This window comes from Homarus americanus, unplaced genomic scaffold (genome assembly GCF_018991925.1).
Source record: "Homarus americanus isolate GMGI-L3 unplaced genomic scaffold, GMGI_Hamer_2.0 scaffold30535, whole genome shotgun sequence".
Classification (NCBI taxonomy): Eukaryota; Metazoa; Arthropoda; class Malacostraca; order Decapoda; family Nephropidae; genus Homarus; species Homarus americanus.
Window position 1 is genome coordinate 6,362,920 of NW_024732440.1, and position 20,475 is coordinate 6,383,394.

At 41.8% G+C, this 20,475-nt stretch overlaps 1 protein-coding gene across 4 annotated transcripts in view; it reads right to left on the minus strand.

The window, feature by feature from the left end:
• The window catches only part of LOC121868791 (collagen alpha-3(IX) chain-like), a 194,475-nt gene that overhangs the window by 141,967 nt on the left and 32,033 nt on the right, over nt 1–20,475 (minus strand). For all 4 annotated transcript variants that reach the window (XM_042369711.1, XM_042369709.1, XM_042369712.1 and 1 more), the window contains one exon: nt 18,945–19,266. In XM_042369711.1, coding sequence (XP_042225645.1) covers nt 18,945–19,141 — 197 coding nt within the window. In that variant the 5' untranslated portion in view covers nt 19,142–19,266. Of the gene's footprint in view, nt 1–18,944; nt 19,267–20,475 lie in introns of those variants that run through there.

Below are 20,475 nucleotides of genomic sequence, written 5' to 3' on the forward strand. Positions count from 1 at the left end.
GGAAATTAAACAATGGTAAGAGCACGACCCCAACAGCCCCTCCAAGGTTCAGTTCAGTGTTTGGATGTTACGCACCATCAATTCTGTTGACGGAAATGGTCGAAAAGCAAATTAATTATCGTCCCCTTGGCAACAGTCGGGTTTCATTATGACGTCAGATCCAAAGCGCCTAAGCTTTTTTTAGTTTAACAAATTTATTGACAAAGCTTGGAGTACAGTTTGCCTATTCTGAGTAATTCAGTCAGGTCTCGACACTGAGGGTGATATCACTTCTCAATTCCACGCAGGACAGAGGTTCATACACAAAGGAATAGATCTTATTCATTAACAGTATATATAGGTCGGATTCATGTGGGTTGATGTCACAACTTTTAAACATTTCCCATCCAACTAAACACTCTCCTCTCCTAACCTAACCTACCTAGCGCTCCTAACTGCTAAACGCTTCCTTAATTTAGCTACACGTTTACATTGCTAGATTAAAAGAAAAACTAGAAGAGACTTTAATAAATTCTACCACAATAACTAATACCAGTCTCTAACCCCCAGATGATACGTCATTCATCCTACGAGGAAAATTCTTGCTATATGTCGTTCATCCTAAGAGAAAAATTCTTGCTATACGTCGTTCATCCTACGAGGAAAATTCTTGCTGTCAGATACAGTCGAGTGTTTAGTATGAAGTTGCACAATGAAGAGACTGGCCGCTCGAACGACTAGTGAGCTGATAAGTGTTGGGTGTGTGATGGATATAAAAAATAATATCTTCTTTTCACATTTACATACACATTCCCACAGTGAGTATCGAGCTACCTATGAATCCATTAAATGAACCCCTAACTAGTACCGAGCCATCTGTGAACCCGTAAGATGAACCCTTAAACCAGTATCGAGTCACCTAAGAACCTGGGAAATGAACCCCTGAGACCTATGAAGATATATCGAGGCTTCTTTAAGAGGGTAAATAACCTTAAATAAATACGAGATGAATATATTCTGTATGAATGAGAGAGAGAGAGAGAGAGAGAGAGAGAGAGAGAGAGAGATTTTAGATTGCCTCCGAGGGGGCCTAGTTTATTGGGCACCCCTTACATCCTGTGCAGAAGCGTTTACAGCGCCCATCTGGGAGGCATGCGGAGTTCATGCTTGCCTTTATGACTCATGCATTAAGGGCGTAAAAGCCTGAAGGGTCATGGGTTTTGTCAGCAGAGAGAGAGATATATTAGACTGCCCCGGAGGTTATCCTTCCCAGGTTTTTTTTTCTTTGGGGGGTGGGGGGCACTCCCCTACATCCTTGTGTAAGGTGAAGCGCAGAAGCGTTTACAGTGCCCAACAGGGAAGCATGCTAAGTTCATGCTTGCCTATGTCTCATGAGTTAAGGGCGTAGAAGCCTGAAGAGTCGATGGTTCATGTCATCAAGTTATCGGAAGCTCCAACAACTTGTCCCTGAATACGAATTCGCAACTTTCGATTTACACCAGGTACCTACTTTACTGCTAGGTGAACAGGGACTAATGGGGGCTAGGAAGTATGTCCAAACAACTTCCACCGGCCCGGGAATCGAACCCGTGACATCTCGCTTGCGAAGGCAAAAGCGGTACCACTCTACCACCAGCACCCCCTGCTTCCCAGGTTACCAGTATCCGCCAGGGAGGTCAGGGTGGCGCTGGCCTCCCGTGACCCCGCTTGTAGACAACACTGCAAAAAAAACCCTCAGGTCCGGATCCTCAAAGGTTCCCCTAAAGACAACACAAATACTAAAACAACAACTACTACTAATAATCGCAATGTTGATAATAATTATGACAATAGAAATAATAATGATAAAAATAGTAACAAAAACAAAGTTATAATAATAAAGGTATAGTATATTACATTAGAAGATACTGTTGTAAGTCAATTATCACACAATCCCTTCCAACACACAATACGCTGTACAGTCTCTACACACACTAGGAGCCATTGATATCGCAGAACAGAAAAAAAACCAGTTATTCTCTAAACTTAAGTGAGAAATACAAGATGGTGAGCAAGAAAGAGATGACACAAGTGGGGGTCTATACAGCCCTGTGAATGTCAGTTATTCACCTTGTATAAGCGACCACACGAAACGTCAGACATTCCTGGGTAGCTGATTACGTCATGGTGAAGAGGTGGAGGTGAGGCCAACATAGTGTACAAGATTACTACCTCACGTTAGTTCCCCAGGATCACCTCCTGAATAACCAGCCAGCATAATTTCACCTTAAGATTAACCTCCTTAACGCCAACCTAACAGACCTTTCCTTTCCCTCTAGGTAGCCTTAGGGTGTTTAATCATCAGGTGAAATAAGGTGAGGGGGGTTATTCTTCAGGTGATCCCTTTCGTCTTCTGATATCCTCTGGTTGTGGTCAGGAAAAGACTAACTCGTAATGATTCAGAGACCAGCTGCAGGCATCACTTAGCGCCATCCATCATGACACACACACACACACCAGCTGTACAACAACAAAGGAAGGCGAGAAGCAACAGCAACTTGAGATTAATAATATACAAATTGTCACCACTACCCCCTGATAATATAATCCGTCACTTTAAACCCCAGTAATTTTCGTTCTTATAAAATAACCTAACCTAACCCATTCCCAACCTTAACTGTCCTATCCTGACCTAGTCTCCTCTGACCTAACCTAGTCTAACCTACGTACGGGTAATTTTAATAAGCTACATGCATAAGTAATTCTTTTTGGTAATTCCTTGATAATCTCATGCTGAAAGAACCTCTGTTTTCCGTTATAAAAGAATATACGATTTAGGAATATCAAATCTAAAGGATATAGTACATATTTCAGTACAATATTATCAAACCTCAAACACTATTTTAGTAATATCACACCTAAAGTATACATACATTGCAGTATTACCAAACTCCAGAGACCATTCAGTAGCATCACAGCTAAACACTTCTTTTCTCGGGGGTGGGGGAGAATGGAAGGGAGGGAGGGGAGGGAGGAGGGGAGGGGGGAAGAGGAGGGGAGGGGGGAAGGAGGAGGAGAGGGAATAAAAGAAGGTGTGGAGAAGAGGGAATAAGAGAAGATGTGGAGGAGGAGGAAGAAGAATGCAATTTCGTCCCCATTAAAAATTTAAAACAAAATTCTGGTCATGTGATAATTTACATAATGAACTGAACACTGTGTACAATATGCAGTACCCGGTAGTTGGTTGGCTGAGTTAATTACAACTCACAAGGGAGATAAAAACACCACGGCCCTCAAGTCGTCTTCTCCTCACGGCCAACTTAATGAAGTAGAATGGCGTCAATGTGTGTCTCTTGTATGCTGGCAGTGTTAGAAAAAAGACCTAGCTTATTTCACTTTAATATTAGACACCCTAGCTTATTTCACCTTAAGATTAACCACCCTAGCTTATTTCACCTTAACATTAACCACCCTAGCTTATTTCACCTTCAAGATTAGCCACCCTAGCTTATTTCACCTTAAGATTAGCCACCCTAGCTTATTTCACCTTAAGATTAACCACCCTAGCTTATTTCACCTTAAGATTAACCACCCTAGCTTATTTCACCTTAAGATTAACCACCCTAGCTTATTTTACCTTAAGATTAACCACCCTAGCTTATTTCACCTTAAGATTAACCACCTTAATCTCATCCAAGGTACCGTTGTGGGTTTAATTATCAGGTAAAATAAGCTAACGGGGCCCCATCTTCATGAGTCTTAAAACCAAAATAACAAGAGGTAGTGCTTTAACATGACTAGGATGAGATATGTATTAAATAAATCCACAGCACCTGTTTATTTACACGTGGTAATAGTAATTTGCTTAGTTCATAGTTACTGCCAACACCATCACGCTATAATATCAGAGTACAGTGGAAGCGCTATTTATAAACACGGTATTAATGTAAACAAACTTCAATCAATATTTAATCCCTGAAGTATTTACCCAATGAAAACTAAAATAATAATAATAATAATAATAATAATAATAATAAATAGAGAAAATCAACACTTAAAGTCTTGAGGAAAACTACGACCACGGATTTCGTTCGGGGAATTTTGTTTTATCTCAATAAAATGACGAATGTGAAACCCTGAAGCCAAGGAATGATGTATCTCGTGGAACTAATGCAAAATAAACTCGGTTTCCTTGAATATTCGCATGTAAAATATACAACACTGTGACCAACACCTAACACACACACAGTCCTTATATTTTTGTTTCGTCCGTGAAAGTATAATGTGCACCAAATGAAGTTCACTACGCACTATTAGCACCATTTAAAAGTTAACTGCGTATATTTTTTCACCATTGAAACTTTACAGACATTTTGCACTATTCAAATTTCACTAGGTTTAATTTTCACATTTCGAACTTGGCTGCGCACAATTTACAACAGGAAGAGTGCACTGCGCATACTTTTTTTTATTCATCAATTCATCGCTTATCAAGTTATCATCATCATTAATTTAAAGTTCACCGTGCGCATTTTGCACCATTTACGATTCACTGCGCAAAATTGACACCATTCAAAACAGAGAACTATATCTAAACCCTACTGCGCAACTGGTCAAACCATTACTCCGCAACAGGTCACACCAATACTACGCATAGATCAACACCATTACTGCACAACAGGTCACCCTTACTACGCAATAGGTCACACCATTACTGCGCAATAGTCACACCATTTAAGGCGCACCACACATGATTCAGACCTTCACTGTTCCTCGACCTTCCACCAACACTTTCCAAAATTAAATCAACTCGTCCTCCACAACCCCCCACTGCCATGTTGCATCACCATCACTTGGCACATTTTTATGATCGACTCACAGACAGACATAAGACAGGATAACAGACATACAGAGATAGGACAGGATAGCAGACATACAGAAAGACATAAAACAAGATAACAGACACACAGAAAGACATTTACAGGATAACAGACATACAGAAAGACAAACAAGTACAACACATACAGAAAGACATAAAACAGGATAACAGACATACAGAGACATACAGAAAGACAAGACAATACAGAGGTAGACGTTACAAATACAGACAATAAAGACAGACAAATGAGGCACAGACAATACAGGCACACACATATCAGGTATAGGCAATAGACACAGACATACAGGCACCAAACAATAGAGACACACACATTCGATTCAACATCCTTTCTCCCTATAAAACTAACTAGAGCAATTAGGATTTTCACTCGGCAACAAAAATATCCGAAAGAAAAACCAACACATGAATCCTAATGCAGTTCAAAATGTATATACGGTATATTTACTTGTTTAAACCTTTGTATGTTTGAAGTACAGTACATGTAAACTGGTGAGAATTACGAACAATTAAAAAAAGGTATCGAACACGGAATTCTAAAAAAATTCGTACGTTTAACTTGTTTCAGCTATACGACACCAAGTCAAAATGAAGTGTAGAGAGACCCAGATTCTACCGAAAAGAAATGTATTGTGTTCTCTTATTCCCAAGTTTAAAGATAAGATTAACGCAAGATTATTTTTGAGAATGAGAGCAAGAAGTGGAGATGTAATATTCCCCCTCGCAGTCACCCCACTTGTAAACAAACCCCCACTCGGGCTGGTGGTAAGGACGCGAGATGTACGATGTTTCCCGGGTTTTGTCTTATCTGTAACAATATCTTTAGTCAATGTTTCATACCATGAATTTGTTCAAGGGAATTGCATAAAAGAGACACGATCGGATCTATCTATCTATCTATCTATCTATCTATCTATATATATATATATATATATATATATATATATATATATATATATATATATATATATATATATATATATATATATATATATATATATATATATATATATATATAGTGGGGTATGCTATAACGAACGTAATTGGTTCCAGAACCTCGTTCGTTATAGCATTCGTTCATTATAGGATTAATCCTTTCCAGGCCCCCAAATACAACCACTTAACACTGAAAACATTCTGTGGAAAATGTAAAAAATACGGTACTTTATCTTACCTTAGTGTTATTCAGCATGCAGGTACCCCTAAACACTGGCACATCACTATCACTTGCACTGGGAGTCTTGGCTTTAAGGTCCTCAAACAATTGTTTAGCCTTCTCACAAATTATAGCTTCACTAATGTTACCACCTGCCATTTCTTTCTCCTTTATCCATCTCTTCAATCACATTACACTTTGCTTTGCTAAGTCTAAAGATTCCCTTAGCCACTTGCACAGTTTTTAACTCCTCTTTATTCTTCAAAATCGTACATATAGTCGATTTAGCCATCCCATATTCATCACTAAGTTTCACAATGCTTCTTCCATTCTCACGTTTCTTTACAATTTCTTTCTTAGTTTCAAGGGTTATTAGCTTTCTCACTCGCTTTGGACGACTCATTGTTACAATTGTATACTTGTATAACAAAATAGTTATACAAATAACGCGAATTTCCACATCAAAAGACGAAATTTCAACAATAACAGTGGTGCACTGGCTACACAATGCGACAAAGATGGCGCCTGACGCTCTTGTTGTGGTCGCGGTACAACAATATTCATGCGCCAGGCGAAGTAGTCCCGTATTCATCCGCGTTCGTTGTAGGAGTTGCGTTCGTTATAGCATTCTCAATTTTATAGGTAAAACCGTTCGTTATAGGAATATTCGTAGTAGGATCCGTTCGTTATAGCATACCCCATATATATATCCGATCGTGTTTCTTTTATGCAATATTTTTTTTTTATCAGAGTGATCTGAAATCTTAGCGGGGGGCCTAATGTTCCTCCTATCTTTCATGGAAGTTCGTAAATCCTTTGAAGAGTTTTCGCGCTCACAGGTAGGAGACACACACACACACACACACACACTGTTTGGACAGACGAGACGGGAAGACCAGCTCAAGGTGGTCCACCACTCTCCTTCCACTCCTCAAACTTACGTCTGTCACTGCCTCCCTCCCGTTCTCTTTATCTTTCCATACCTCATTCCACATCTCGCTGCCTCACTCCATTTTCCCCACTTCACTCCATATCTCCCTATCTCACTCCATATCTTTCTTATTCCTTCCCCCCACATTTTCATTCCTCTCTCCCTCTCCATTCTTCCCCCCATCTCCCCCTGTTCTTTCCTCTTCCCCCCTCTCTCCAGTTCTCCGTCTTTAGTCCACTCCCTTCTTCACTCCATCTTTCCCTTTCCTCTTTCCTTCTGTCCCTTCATCACTTCATTTATCCCTGTCCTCTTTCCTCCTCTCCCTGTCTCTTCCTTCCTCCTCTCCTTCTCTTTCACTCTCAAGTTAAAACAAACCCTTATTGCACACTCACTGGGGCCGCCTGGGTATGTTACTCACAAGGCTAAGCAGTTGGTCATTACCCAGCAGAACAAATCATGAGTGTACTTGAATGAAAGTGGTCCGCGTTTTATGACCTTGCCAAGTTGACATTAATGTTTACCCACTGGCTGGCCGACTACACACTGTTTACACCCCCCTCCACCGTCAGTCACATGGGAAGGGGGGGGTACCAAACTTAAACACATTGTGGATTTTAATTTAATCTGATACAAAAGCAACATATCGCTAAGACCTGGCACGAATCTGAATATCAACTAATTATTAGCTATATCTGATATTGTTGTGGTCCTCTGAATTTGGGGGAGGTTATTATTATTTTTTTTTTTGTGACCGGCTGGAGAGAAGACTTGAAAATGCAGACATTAGTTTAGTAATACCATTTGTCACTGCCACCCCACGGACGTTTTCAGGCATACACAGTCTCAGAAAATATCTATACACACTGCCTTATACAGATGTATTTGGAAATTTCGTGAATGCTTGTATTAAATCAGGATTCCTCACTTGTTGATGTGCGAGGTCTCCCACAAGTGAGGACAAGGTTTCTTTTCTAATACAAACATTCATGCGATTTCCACGAACATCTGCAAGGCAGTGTGTATACATTTTCAGACGCCCTGTGTAAAATAAAAATTGTCTTTCACTCCTGCTCTACGTGTCTCGACTCTATTTCGACACTATTAACGCCTATCAGTTCGTTTCAATATTCCTTTGAAATCTTACCCTTCGTCTCCTCACCTTTCTACACTGAACATAACCTTAAGTGAACACGCCTGTAACAGGATTCTCCAAGACTCGTACGATAATTTTTCCACTAGAGAGAAGAGAAAGTATCTAATTATAGTGGAGACTCGGTGCAATTTCGACACCATTTAAGGTTGTCGTTTTTTTTGCGCCGTAGCTTGTCTGGGAGAGCCAGTTGTCTGCGTTCTCACATCCCAAGTAAGGAAGAACATATTTAACGAAGGAAACTTTTTGAGAATAAGAAGTTCTCATCTTCAACGTCTTTTTTACAACTTGTCCTTAAGATTTATCACCAGCGTGTACCCAGGAGTCTGGCGAGTGCCGAGTCACGTATACGGGGATAATGAATCATTCTTCAGCTGACCCCTTCCAGAGCCAGGTCACTGTTGAGTCACCACCGTAACTTCCCCTCAACTGACCTCCCTCCAGAGCCAGGTCACTGTTGAGTCACCACCGTAGCTCCCCCTCAGTTGACCCCTCCAGAGCCAGGTCACTCAGGCTCCCTGAGATAATTTCTTCTAAGTCTTCATAATGACTTTCCTCAGGTAATCCTTATAACCTGTAAGGTCACTGCTGAGTCACAGACACGGGGGGAGGTGGAGGGGGATGAAAAGTTAAATAGCTCACCCAAGTCCTAGCCGAGCCCCTCTTTAATCATAAGTGTCAACACTATTATAATACGAACATAACCCCCCCAAAAAAACTGTTGAACTGCAATCATACAGTTAAACGGTCCACTGAAGTCTTAGCAGCGTCCCCTCTTAAAAATCATACATATTAATTTCACTAAAACGAAAAAAAGAGCCCCAAAACACACACACTGACAGGCCCAACCACCCAAGTCTTACTAACCTGAAAGGACCCACACTGCCCCCCCACCTCTTTTTTTTTTTTTATTGAGTGGGTCTTCCATCCACCTCTGGCATAAGGTCTTAGCTGTGTGATCCCCGACAATACACCTATCGCCTACTACCGCGGTCATCAAGGAACATTTTTCGTTGCTGCATTGTTTTGCCCCATGACACTGCAACTAATAGGGTGAGGGGGAAGGGGTGGAAGATAACTTTTAGAGGGGGAGGGAGAGGGAAGATAACTTAGAGGGGAAGGTAGGAGGTAGAGAACTTATATAGGGGGAGGAAGGGGGAAGATAACTTATAGAGGAGGAGGAGGAGGAGATAACTTATAGAGGGGGAGGGAGGAGGTAGACAACTTAGAGGAGGAGGAGGTAGAAACTTAGAGGGGAGGAGGGAGAGGGAAATAACTTATAGGGGGGGAGGGAGGGGAGATAACTTATAGAGGGGGAGGGAGGGGAGATAACTTAACTATAGAGGGGGAGGGAGGGGAGATAACTAACTTATCGAAGGGAAGAGAGGGGGTAGATAATTTATAGAGGGGGACGATGACGTAGAGGGGGAGGGAGGGGGAAAACTTATAGAGGGGGAGAGAGGGGGAGATAACTTAGAGGGGGAAGGGAGGGGGTAGATAATAAATAACTTTTTGAGGGGAAGGGGGTGGTGGTTTTTCTGTAACTTAACCTAACACACCTTGTTAATTCACCCTAACAACCTTAAAATGTTAACCTAACTTAACAAAACTTAAAAATTTAACCCAACCGAACATAAACAAATCTAATCTGTATACGCAATTGAATGATAACGAGGTGACGATTATAACATGAATTTTGCCCATAACCGGGGGTCCTTAACTACCTCCGTGTAGACCTAAGAGAACGCTTTTACCTCAATAACTACAACATAAACCGAACAACAAAAATGGCGTCAAAATTCCACTGAGAGACCGGTAAACCATAGGGTAATCTTATCCATTATCTGGTGAAGAAAATTAATGCTCCGACTATTTGAGAATCTAAAACTAAAACAAGACCCAAGGTATGGTATTCACGACGCCCCCCCCCACGCACACAGGTCACAACAAGCGGCTTCACACACCAATAATACAGAATAGCGTCTATACAAGCTCCCCCCCAAAGTTGTGTTGTGGTGGTGGTCAGAAGGCCCGCGTGACTCCCTCGGCCTGGCTAGGGGGTCAAGCACTCATTCAACTCAATTACGGTAGTGACGTCATCCTCGCTACAACAGTTTTTCAGCACAGAGTATAATAATGTATGCAGGACAGTGTTTTGTTTGTCGAGGTGTTTTTTGTCTGTTTCTTGGTCTTGTTATCTGTAAGTTAATTTGTTTGTCTAGTTATCTGTCTGTTATGTGTAGCTATTTGTCTATCATTCTTTATTTGTCTGTTTGTTTGTGTCTGTGTGTTTGTTTGTTTGTTTGTCTAGCTGCTTATCATCATTGGTTTGTCTAGTTATTTGTCTATTAATCTGTCTATCACTATTTATCTTCCATTCTTGTGTGGTGAGGAAAGGGAATACTCAAACCACACGGGAGGGAGGGAGGGAGGGAGGGAGGGAGGGTGTGTCATATTCAAAGTAAAGTTCTCGAGGTCACAGTATCGAATTCCTGGACAAAACTCGACCCCCATAATAATAATAATAATAATTAACGGTTTATAGAAAAAGTTCTGCAGCCCGAAGGCTGAAAATATACACTGGACATAAATGATTTATTACATACATTGGTGGTTTAACAAAAGCCTTCATTAGAGAAAGGTAAAGGAACATACAGTGAACATACAGATTAATGTAGGTGTTGAACAGCAAACACGTAGTGTAGTAACTCCACCCCCCCCCAAGATGGTGTTAGGAGGGACCTCACGTGGTGTAGTAGTTCCCTCACATATGGTGTTATGAGGGGCCTCACGTGGTGTACGAATTTCCTCACAGATGTTATGAGGGGCCTGACATGGTGTAGTAATTCCCTCACAGATGGTGTTATGAGGGGCCTCACGTGGTGTAGTAACTCCCTCACAGATGGTGCTATGAGGGGCATCACGTGGTGTACGAATTTCCTCAAAGATGGTGTTATATGAGTGAGGTGTGGTCCCAGGCCTTCCTATCGTAGACGGATTAACACACCGCTGGTTGTTGTTGGGTCTCATGGGCAGTTATCACTGGGTACCTGGGACCTCACTGTGTGAAGGTTAACTTGGGTACGACTCGGTTGTTATTGTTGAATTGTTCTCACTGACTTAAGCACTGTTCACCACTGTTCAACCCTGGTTCCATTCCTTTCCTAAATGAAATTGTAACTTCTGGCGAGAACTTGTTGATATTCCGGTGGGGAGGAGGGTTCAGGGGAGGGAGTTGGTATGGGCCAACTAAACAGTTGACCTGGCTGCTCCCAGAGGAGCGCCAGGTACGTCTTGACCCTTCGGTGGGTAAGAAGTGACACATAAGGTTTTCTATATACCTGAAAATATAAATGTCCAATTCTTTCTCGTCCACCCTGTATTATTATATAAAAAAACAATCTCTACACAAGATGAGATTGGACATTATTGGTGGCGTTCCTTTACAATGTGTAGACAAGAGTTCCACTGACTATACATTAGACCCAATTAACTGACTCCCTCTACTGCGTGCAGGTAAATACAGACACAAAACTGACTACCGACAAGCCTCTACATAGCGACACACACTTGTTACAGAAGAAACCTTGATATAATTACAAAATGAATATTACATCAATTTCCCTTTTCGAATAAAATGCATCATCAAAAATTACGCATAAAACCATAAAATTACCGTCAGAGCTCAGCGAAAACATTAAGCTCATTATAGTTGTTTTCCATCTTGGTGGGTTAATCCTTAAGTAAATAATACACATCCCATCCCACTACATCTCCCTTTAATGAGATACACAGCTCAAGAGTCACTTAGGGCAGGCCGGGGTGACCAAGCTAAATCATTCTAGAGTTGTTTTTTTTACCAACAGTTACCTACTCTGGAATCCACTAATGAGTTAATTAGGCAGTTCAAATCGCAAACGAACCCAACACCACATGATGGATAGGACACCACCCACCTGGTTTTTTTGTGTACCCCGATGAGCAACTACCATGAAGGATCTGGCTGTGACCAGTTTAGGGTTGGGGAGTGATCTGGCATTTCTATATGACGTCCTGTCTGTCTGTCTATTTTGTCGATGTTCCATTGTGTGTGTGTGTGTGTGTGTGTGTAGTTCACGTTATTCTTTTATCCGTTCCACACACACACACACACACACACACACACACACACACACACACAGGGCCAGTAGTAGTCGCCCTGTATCTCGTTAATGAAGGAAAAACTACGAGCATGTATTCGGTGGGGCGATACGTTTATGTGCACCTCATTAACCCTTTGAGTACGATGACCTGACCCCTCTGAGTACAAGGTTATCGTACTCCAAGGATTAAGATATAGTACTCAAAGGGTTAATTTATCGTACTCAAAGGATTAAAATATTTTACTCTAAGTTTACTCTAAGGGGTAAGTCATTGAACTAAAAGGACCAAGCCATCGTACTCAAGGGGGAGTGACAGTACTCAAGGGTTAAGTCATTGTAATCAAAAGCTTAAGATATCGTACTCCAAGATAATTTTATTGTAATCGTATTCACAGCGTTAAGATCTCGTACTCAAGAGATCAAATCATTGTACTCAGGTGGTTGGCATCGTACTAAAAGAGTTAGTGGTGGTGGTGACAAAAATGGCGTTGGTGGTGACTGGGTGCGTTATGTGTTAGAGGGTGACTGATGGAGCAGCAAGTGGTGATGACGGAGGTGACAACTTTAATGGTAAGAAAAAAAAAAGAGAGAGAGAGAGAGAGTGAGAGTGTGTGTGTATATGACTGTTTTAAACTCTATACGGCAGACGAGTAAAACACTGTTAAAGGCGCGCGCGCGCGCGCGCGCACACACACACACTAACGGGCTAACAAGAAAGTAAAAGCCGCAAGTTCAATAGCAGCCCCCAGGTGGCAAGGGTCGTGAGAAGCACACAAGACTCCCCGGCGCGACGTAAACACCACCTCGGCAGACAGCAGTAGTGGCTCCGCATACTATATAGTACAAGGACACGCTTAGTGACGTATTCGGGCACCAAGGTGTGCTGTGGCGTTGATACTTTCTTTCTATAGGTTTAGTCGTCTCAACGTTCGCGCTCTTTCAGTCCCCACTGATTTTTTTTTTGTAAGCCTTGAGAGTCTTGATGAAACAACTCGTTTACGTCTTTGAATTGACGGTGAGATAGATGAATAAAAAACCCAAAGAGACTACGACAATTGGCCTTTGGGTCTGTAGATCGATCGAGGGATGATAATCCTGAGCCAGAGCCTAGAAAAGAGTTCACATGTAGTCGATACATGCTGTTGAAGTAACCTCAGAAATGTGACACGTTAATGTTATCGCAATATATGCTTAAGATCAGTGGGAGTTCATGAAGGGTTGCAATGTTTTAATCTTTGGGACCTGCTGCCCAGATGCTGAAGCAACCAGAGACTTGAATTATCCCTTAAGACGATCAGGTACTTTCTCAGATTCCCGAAAAGCCTCAATATGATGATAGGCAAGATAAATCATCTTCCTGCCGCCAAGACCTTGGAATCCTCCATGATAAGTCTACCTACTGCAAGTGTTACTGCATTCACTGAAGGGTTCCTCCTCCCGATTTGGTCAAAGAATGCCGGGGGATATTGGTGGTATCTGTAGGATGGTGTGGGCTCACCTTTTGCCCGCGTGAGCCGCCACTTATAAGGCTCAAGCATGAAAGTTTATTATACACAGGCGATGGGTTGATAAGAGTAAGAGTAGAGGCGTCTGGTGTGTGTCGCTGTGCACCAGACGGGTCACTCCGCTGCTGCACCCCAGGGGAACCTTAGCAAATGGATTAAACTTAGCATTAGTAGTAAAGTTATTGCGACAAACTGGTATCCAAATCATAGCGATATATGATGGGATAACACCTTTTTCTGTAACTTAATCAGATATAATGATGCGCTAAAACTATTCATTTTCTTGTATGTTAATAATCAACGTTTCAAACAGGCTCTCACGAGGTCGACACATCTGTTCTACATGTAAACGAATACACAATTTTGATTATCGACTTACTAACCTCAATCTCCAGGCTAACACAGGTGGCATCAACTTTCTAATAACCTCAAACTCCAGGCTGACGTGCAGTAAGTACCGTACACCTTCCTCAAACTTGTAAGCTCAAGAGGGAAGAACACGAGATGAAGACATCCATCAGAGTACACAAGTGGCGGTGTCATTATAAAGTCGTCAACAGGAAGATCCATCAGCCAGTGTCCCGGGGGCCACGCTGCCACCTCGCCACCCCACCCTACCCACCTGTTATGTTTGTCACGAACCTACATTTCCGCCCCCTACACTTCCTTCTTCAAAGTCGTGTGTGTGTGTGTGTGTGTTTTTTCGTAGTATTCATATGTCTGCATAAATGTAAGCATGAGTGGTTTAGTGTACATGAACACAGGTCTACTTGTCTAGAATTACACGGTGTTTTATGAGAGGCACCGAGGTGTGACCATAAGAGTATGGAGGAAATGCCAGAGAGATGGACAAGACGTCAACAAGGCGCCTTAGTGATGTCACAGCACGTCCTCTGCTGCCTTACATTCCTTGTGGCGGGAAGGTGCGTCACACTGTCTGACTGAGGAGGATCACAAGGCCCCACTCATTTATGTTCGACCTTCACTCTTATGCAAATCACAAAAGTACTCTCATCTTATTTTTCCTACACTAAGCTAATAAATCCTAGTTATACTAATAAGAACAGATGTATATTTCTTAATTCTATAAGTTGCTGTATATTGTATGATATAAATGTACGAGCTTAAAAGACCTTAACTTCTGAAGCCCTGAAATACTCGAGGAAAACATTTAGCTAACGAGTAACAATACGGTAATAACCCTGGCAGATGATACACCTAAATCTAATGTAAGCTATAAACCAACGTTTGTTTCTTTTTGTGGTAGTTCGCTATGCATGGATACAGTGTTAAAGATAAAGAACTGTACATTTAGCGTGGAGAAATATGCGCATTTACACCAGAAGTGTTATGGATGGAATTTTTGGGGGGTTTACCTCCACTGTGGTCGGTGTCTCACCCTTAAAGATGGAACACATTAAAAAACACCTATTTTTCTGTTTCTAAGCTATGCATGGTCACTGCTTCTAAGATAGAGCTGATATTTTGTGTGCCTATGTAAAGAGCTTGAAAATGCTCACGGTCTAAATTGGGGGGAGGGGGACGACCCCACATGAAAATGGGCCTCCCTGTGCATGACTTTTTGCATGTGCATTTGATTTTGGCCAAGGATAGACGTATGTTCTGTGACCGCACCCGTTCTGATTAAGCTTGCTTCGTCAAAAACAAACCCTGGCCAGCTAGTAAAATCTTTTTTTTTTTCCTCACATTCCCTCACGCAGGAAAGTGTGTGTGGTTGTGTGAGGCTCATGAACACATTGAGACTCTACCCCATCACTTTCTTTCACCTTCATCCTCACGCGCTGCTCAGCCAACATTCCACGACCAAAAATCACTTACTCCCTGCATGCCGCGTTACGCAACTCTTAAATTAAAATGGGAGTCTGACCTACAGCCCACTTCACACTTCACTAAACAACAGACTTATCTATTGTCTACCAGTATTAGCCCAGCCGTGTTCCTCTTGTTACACAGTTTGAGTGATCACAGGTTGTCCCCTCCAGAGTGCCTTGCTCTACACTGAAAACTGTACTGTCATTTTGGCGTCAGGTTATTTTTTTTTCTTCATATAATCTTCACAGTAGTTCTTTGTCACTAACGAGAGGACGCTGCTATGCCTTTAGGTGGTCGTATTCCTTATTAACATATGGTCGTCGTCCTTATCAGAAACGGTAGTCTTTCTTATTTCAAGAGGTCGTTTATTACAAGTGGCAGTCCTATTTATTAAAAAATTTCGTCCTATTTATTACAATTGATCGTCCTCCATATCACAGCTGGTCGACCTCCTTATTACAAGTGGTCGACCTCCTTATTACAAGTGGTTGTCCTCCTGATGACAGATGGTCGTCGTCCTTATTACAGGTAGAATCAAATGTTTGTTTCCAGCCGTCTTATTATAGACAGCTTTAGGGTGTTCCTCGGGTTCCCTTCTTCCATGGAAACTCACAGTACACGGGGTTCGAGTCAGGGGGGAGAAGGGGGGGGGGGGCTCACCCAGGAACCTTTAAAACACGATTTCTGACCACTACCAACTGAAGGAGATCTCAAGAGTAGAGTCTTTGAGCTCTCGACCATTACAAACGGCCTCAAAAGCCAATCCCAGCGACCCTTTGCCAGTTCTATCGGCCATTGTTATAGTCCCGCTACGTGGATGTTACGAGGCCAGACGCCGCTGGAGGCCGGGAACCTCCTCACCGTAGCATTGTCTGGGTGGTGGTCCAGCGCATAATGAAGGCAGAGCAACAAGGACAAGACGGAGGTAAAGCTCATTGTTTACTCTGACACGGCTGTCTTTGTTCTCTTGTCTGCCTGGCTGTTTAACCCCTTGAGTACGATGACATAACCCCTTGAGTACGATGACATTACCCCTTGAGTACGATGACATAACCCCTCAAGTACTGAATGGGTTAACTCGTCGTTTTCAAATGGTTAGGTCATCGTATTCAAGGAGAGATTTAAGTCATTGTATCTAAGGGCGGCATTTAACACCCATCTCACCTTTTTGTATTAGGTCGCGGCGGTGATAAGTATGTGTGTGTGTGTGTGTGTGTGTGTGTGTGTGTGTGTGTGTGTGTGTGTGATAATAAGATACGGGCTACGGTTCATTTACAACACAGATTCACTCAAGCGGAGGACTTCGGTATGTAACTTCAATAGAGGTTAAATAACACGGGATATATTTAACTATGGAGATTAGACTATTTTTCCTAAGTAGATTTATACACGTGAGTATGAATTTTATTTTAAGGGATTCCATCTAGTTATTTATGGAACATTTGTCAAGCCCTACTAAGTCTAACCGTGGAAGTCCAACACCCTAACCTAACCTAACTACAGCCCGACCGCTCTGGCCTAACTAAACCAAGTCCAACCTCGTAACCCATGTCTACTAAGTCCATATTAACCTGACCAAAAGTGGCAAGGCAATTAGCAACAGGCGAAATTAGATCTTCGTTTCTCACCTCCTTTACAACGAGTGATAAGTGTTGATCCAATTGACCGGATGCATTTTAGGGGTCTTGTGCAATTAACAGCAAACACGACCACAGCATACGTGACCACAGCATTAAGATTACAGCATACACGACCAGAACATACACGACCACATCTTATACGACCACAGCATACATGACCACAACATACACGACCACAGCATACGTGACCACAGCATTAAGATCACAGCATACACGACCACAACATACACGACCACAGCATACGTGACCACAGCATTAAGATCACAGCATACACGACCACAACATACACGACCACATCTTATACGACCACAGCATACACGACCACAGCTTACACGACCACAGCATACACGACCACAGCATACACGACCACAGCATACGTGACCACAGCATTAAGATCACAGCATATACGACCACAGCATACACGACCGCAGCATACACCGCTACACACACTACCACATCACACAAGGCTTCGTCACCCTCGATAATGAGACCATCTTAGGAACGAAATTGTGAATAATCAGATTGTCTTGTGAGCCGCTGTCTGCCAGGCTGGGGGCGGACGGACGGACGAACACAAACAAACACACACACACTTAACTGATGAATTAATAAGTGAATATATTAGTGACACCTGTTCAGTTATTATTTTTCTGTACTTGAGATTCGATCGGTTTTCATATTAATGCCGACACCAACCAACCAAAATTAAATTAACCGAACAATGGAAGATCGTTAGGTTAAGTTAATGTCGTCTACCATTTTATTGATTTGACGGTATCGCTTCACATGGGTAACTTTTAACCCCTTCAGTACGATGCCTTAACTCCTTTAGTACGTTGGTGTATGGCCCCTTCAGCAAACTGTGATCTTAACCCGTTCCCTGCAATTCCCGCACTTGCCATTTTATTCTGGCTACCGCCAGACGATTTTATTCAGCTTAGGGTAAACTCCCGCAGCCAAAGGGTATACGTCATCGTACTCGAAAAATTTTAATCGTACTCAAGGAGCTAAGTTATCGTACTCATGGGATTAATTCATCGTTCTGAAGGGGTTAATAGTTCATTTTCCTAAGTTCAAGCTCATTATGTATTTTCTGACTAAGATACAAATAAAGACAAATGTAAAAATACGTCAAAAATAAAGAGAAAAGCGCCATAAAATAATGGGAAATAGGGTGGGGTTCCATTCCTTACCCATTACGTAATAAAAATAATATACTGTAGTCACTATATAACATCAAAGTAATTGTAAAAAGTTTAGAGCTCAGAATTTCTAAAGCTTTCTGTGCTAAAGTTACTCCACTATTTTCAAGTTAAAAAAAAAATCAATTAAGTTTTGACGATGACTTACCTGGTTCTAATAGGTTGTTTACTGATGTTCCGTGACGTTGGTGTTTACAAGCCCTCGAAGTAAGACATTCAAAATATCGGCATGAACTCTTTTTAACACAACTCTTTTCTTCGCCCTAACTGCTGTAACATTTTCCTTGGAATAAATGTCAAATATTACCCGTATAACAGTACGCATCTTGAGAGTGCAGCGGGTCACCTCAAGTTGTTGATGGTGAAGAAAGAGAACAACAGAAAATTTGAGTACATTATGATGTATTGGATGTGTTATTTCCTCCCGGGACTGTAAACACAAACATCAAGTGACTTTATAAACACGTGCCAGGTGTTACCATAACCCTAAAATATAAACAATGGAGAAAACGGCAAGAGCTGACACTCACCCTCTGCCCACCACCACGTTTCTCCTGTTGTGTCGGGGAACTTGCTGGCGACGACGGTAGTTTCTTGAATTATCGTCTTCTGTGTTGGCGTCGACTGGGGGAGTCAGCACCCCCACCACCAGCACCAACAACCCCAACACCACCACACACCGCCACTTCCACCACCAACACCATTCACTCATAGTGCTAATTGTCATAGATATTGTGTCCGCCGTATCCGGCGCTTCGACTCCTGTTTCACTGTTTTATTTCAGTCTGAATCACATTCATGTGAGCCGGTTCTTGGCCACTTTTTAGTTTAATTGTTTATAAAATATATGATCTGTAAATGAAGATAATTTTCCATTGTAAAAAATGCAACAGGGTAGAGCTTTTATGGTGACACAGCAGTGCACGTGTTTCAATGGCACAATAGTCCTGTGGGTAATGCGATATACTGTATACAGTATTAGAACCAAGATATCGAATGTGAAAAACTTGAGGTATTAGTAAGATATTTTTTAAGTGATTTTAGTAGACGTTACTAAACTTATCAACTACCAGAACCACCAATAGAGGCGCGCCACTGATATTCTGCTGGGTCAACGAAATACAAGAGAGAATCCAAAGTAATTCGTTTTATCTTTTCTCAATAAATAAAGATTGGAAGGCAAGAGAGTGAGGGAGTATCCAGGATTTTTAGTTAGAGCGGAAAGGGGGGTTAGAGAGGGAAAAGGGGAAGGGAGAGGGGAAAGGGGGAAAGGGGGGGGAGAAAAGGGGAGGGGAGAACAGTTGTTTAAAAGGCCAAAGCCTGAGGGTCTTGTGGAAGGTTTGGTGGCCACCCAGAGCCGTTTAATCGAAATGTATAAGATGTCTACAGAACAAACAAACAAACGAACGAGTATGCAACAAAAACAACAACAATAATAATAATAATAATAATAATAATAATAATAATAATAATAATAATAATAAATATATAGATAAAGACAATGTAACAACTTTCATTAGGGAAAAAAATTAAATAAAATTAAATTCCGGGGAGGAGGTCCTGTACACCACGACAATTCGATCCTAATCTTGGTCAGTGAATATATTAAATGATCTCTGTTTACTGTAGTTTGATCATCAAAATTTTCTGTTGTTATGTTATGTTATGTTACAATAGGTTAGGTTAAATAGTATTAGATTAGAAGAAGTTAGGTTACGTTATGCGTGATTTGGTCGTAGGAACAGTCGGCAGTACACCTCCAGCACGACTCTGCTATGGACAGTAGGTTGGTTTTTTTTTTTTGTAGAGAAATGAGGGGTGAAAGAAGATTAGAGGTGGGGGAAGGAAGTTATAGTTCGGAAATTGAAGAAATTTAGGAGGAGGCAAGAGAGGGAGGGCTGACCGCCGAGCTAAGCTAATAATGTTAGGGTTGTGTCATGGGTTAGTTATTGTCTGTCGGTACAGGCACTAGACATCCTACCCTGTCCCATATACGGGTGTTTTGAGGGCCTTATTTCATATTCCGAGACCGTACTGGCGGATGCTGGTCTAGGGAAGTTG